The sequence below is a fragment of the Acanthisitta chloris genome, unplaced genomic scaffold (assembly GCF_000695815.1).
Source record: "Acanthisitta chloris isolate BGI_N310 unplaced genomic scaffold, ASM69581v1 scaffold18720, whole genome shotgun sequence".
Taxonomy (NCBI): domain Eukaryota; kingdom Metazoa; phylum Chordata; class Aves; order Passeriformes; family Acanthisittidae; genus Acanthisitta; species Acanthisitta chloris.
The window spans coordinates 9593-11911 of NW_008651386.1; the positions used below are offsets into that span (position 1 = coordinate 9593).

Consider the following 2319-nt stretch of genomic DNA (forward strand, 5'->3'; position numbering starts at 1 on the left):
ATGGACAAACCAGCTTGCTTTAAAAATACAACCCACAAGGCTTTAGCTTTTGAATAGATTCTCCAGTCAAAACACAAACACATTTAGAAGCAGATTCTGATACTCAGAGTCAATTGTCATCTAATATCACTGAAGCAAAAAGCTGATGAATAAAATGTTAGAGTGTAAACAAGGTAATCTGGCCCTGGATGTGTATTGAATCCTGATCCAGAGCTCCTAGGAGTGAAGCATATCATGGGAAGAAACTGTTCTGGGGTTAGGTGAGAATTAGTCTTGCTTTTAAATTCAGTTCATAGAATCATAGAACCATCAGGGTTGGAGGAAACCTCTAAGATCATCGAGTTCAACTCTTAACCTGTCACTGCTGGAACCCCCAGACCCTAAACCAGATCCTCCAGGGATGTATCCTCCAGTTACTCAGAAATGTCTTCACTCCATCCAATGTGATTTTTATTAATTAAAGGTAGATCAACACAGAGTTCTCATATGCAGAGGAGAATTATCTCCCAGATTTAAAAATACTTCTATTTTACTTCAGGAATGTTCACTCCACCTATGGGAAACCTCAAAGTATCACACCTTAGAATTTCTTGCCAATGAACCACAAAGAATCCAAAGGTTCACTTTTGATCCTGCTGAGACATCTTAGCACCACTCTAGCTGGATTAATTCACACTTCCATGCAAAGAGCTATAAAGTGAGGCCCAGCGGTGCAGAATCATCGAAACAAAAGTCATGTGTTTTATTCTGACACTTCTTGGAGAAGCCTAATCACCTGATGTGCTCCCAGTGGTCAGCAAAGTGACAGGAGGTGTCTCCAAAAGATGATTTCTCTCAGGTCTGGATTGCCATGTAGAGGTTCAAGTGGCACCTCCATCAGCTCCACTGCTGACACAGACACCTACACTGATTTTCATTGGGCATCAGGATGTTAGGAATAATTTCTTCCCTGTTGTGGTGTTCAGCACTGGGATATTGCCCAGGGAGGTGGTGCAGTCACCATCCCTGGAGGTGTTTCAGGGGTGTCTGATGTGGCACTGGAGGATCTGGGTTAGGGTTTGGGGGTTCCAGCAGTGACAGGTTCATGGTTGGACTCAATGATCTTAGAGCTCTCCAACATTGATGGTTCTATAGTTCTTTGAAACTGGTTGAGATGATCCAGGTCAGCACAAGTTTTAACCCTGTGTGTTGTCACTTTTTGCTGTCCTGCAAAGCCAGTTGACCTTTCCTCTCTCTTTCTCTTCCAGCATCTGCCAGTATGTACGTCCCGACCGTCTGCAACGGGAGGGAAGTTCTGGACTCCACCACTTCGTCTCTGTGATTGTGATTGCAGTTCAGTTCTTGAGTTTTTAGACTGTTAGGCAAAACTTTGCACATGTTGTGCACCCCAGAAACCACCAGAGGAAAAAAAAACCCACAAGAAACCCAAGCAAAACTAGTACCTTTTTTTAGAAACAGTGTAATAAATTATTTTTGAGGATTGTACAGTATATAGTGACGTTCTGGAACTTTTTAGACTGATTTTAGCCCTTCTGTTGTTAACAGTTCATAAGGGACATGTAAATAACCATGGTTCACAATGTGCATAGTCCTGCAGTAAGGGAGTGGTTTGTTGCAAGCACAGTTGCAATGTTAGGTGACTTCTTTCCTACAGATTTCTTTTGTAGCTCCTTGTTGTACTTAACTTAGACTGCATTTCTATGTTGTATATTCCAGTTACCTGCCATGTAACAGGTTGGTTTTCTCAGCACAAAACAGCAGTATTAATGTAAAGGCACCAGTAATAAAAAGGTAAAAGTTTTCAGCATGGTTTCATTTTTTGTCTCTTTCTCTCTCAAGGGTTTTTCTAGACAGGAGGAGAGGTAAAAAGGATGACAAGTCTGCAGTGGATGTGTGCACAGGTATCTGTGTGTGTGTCTGAGCCTGTGCTGGGAAACCCCCAACATCTGGGATGTGCTTGTGATTAATACTTTGTCAGGGGCAAATAGAAATTCCCTCTCCTTAAAAATAAATGTACATCCTTAAAGACTCAGAGAAACATCAGGGTTGGAGGAGATCTCTAAGATCATTAATTCCAACCATGAACTTGTCACTGCTGGAACCCCCAAACCCTAACCCAGATCCTCCAGTGCCACATCAGACACCTCTGAAACACCTCCAGGGATGGTGACTGCACCACCTCCCTGGGCAATATCCCAGGGCCTGACAAAAAAAGCATCTCAAGTGTTCTTTCTGTTACTAAAATATAGGGGAATATCCAAAAGTGAAAATCATAGAATCACAGAATTTTAGGGGTTGGAATGGAGCTTAGAGATCATC

At 42.3% G+C, this 2319-nt stretch overlaps 1 protein-coding gene across 1 annotated transcript in view; it reads left to right on the forward strand.

Moving 5' to 3' along the window:
* LOC103800738 (metabotropic glutamate receptor 3) overlaps positions 1-1807 on the forward strand; it is a gene marked incomplete at its 5' end in the record, with an annotated part of 10959 nt that extends 9152 nt beyond the window's left edge. The window contains one exon of the mRNA XM_009073125.1: positions 1248-1807. Within this exon, the coding sequence (XP_009071373.1) occupies positions 1248-1321 (74 nt within the window). The remainder of the gene's footprint in view (positions 1-1247) is intronic.
* Between the last annotated feature and the right edge of the window lie 512 nt (positions 1808-2319).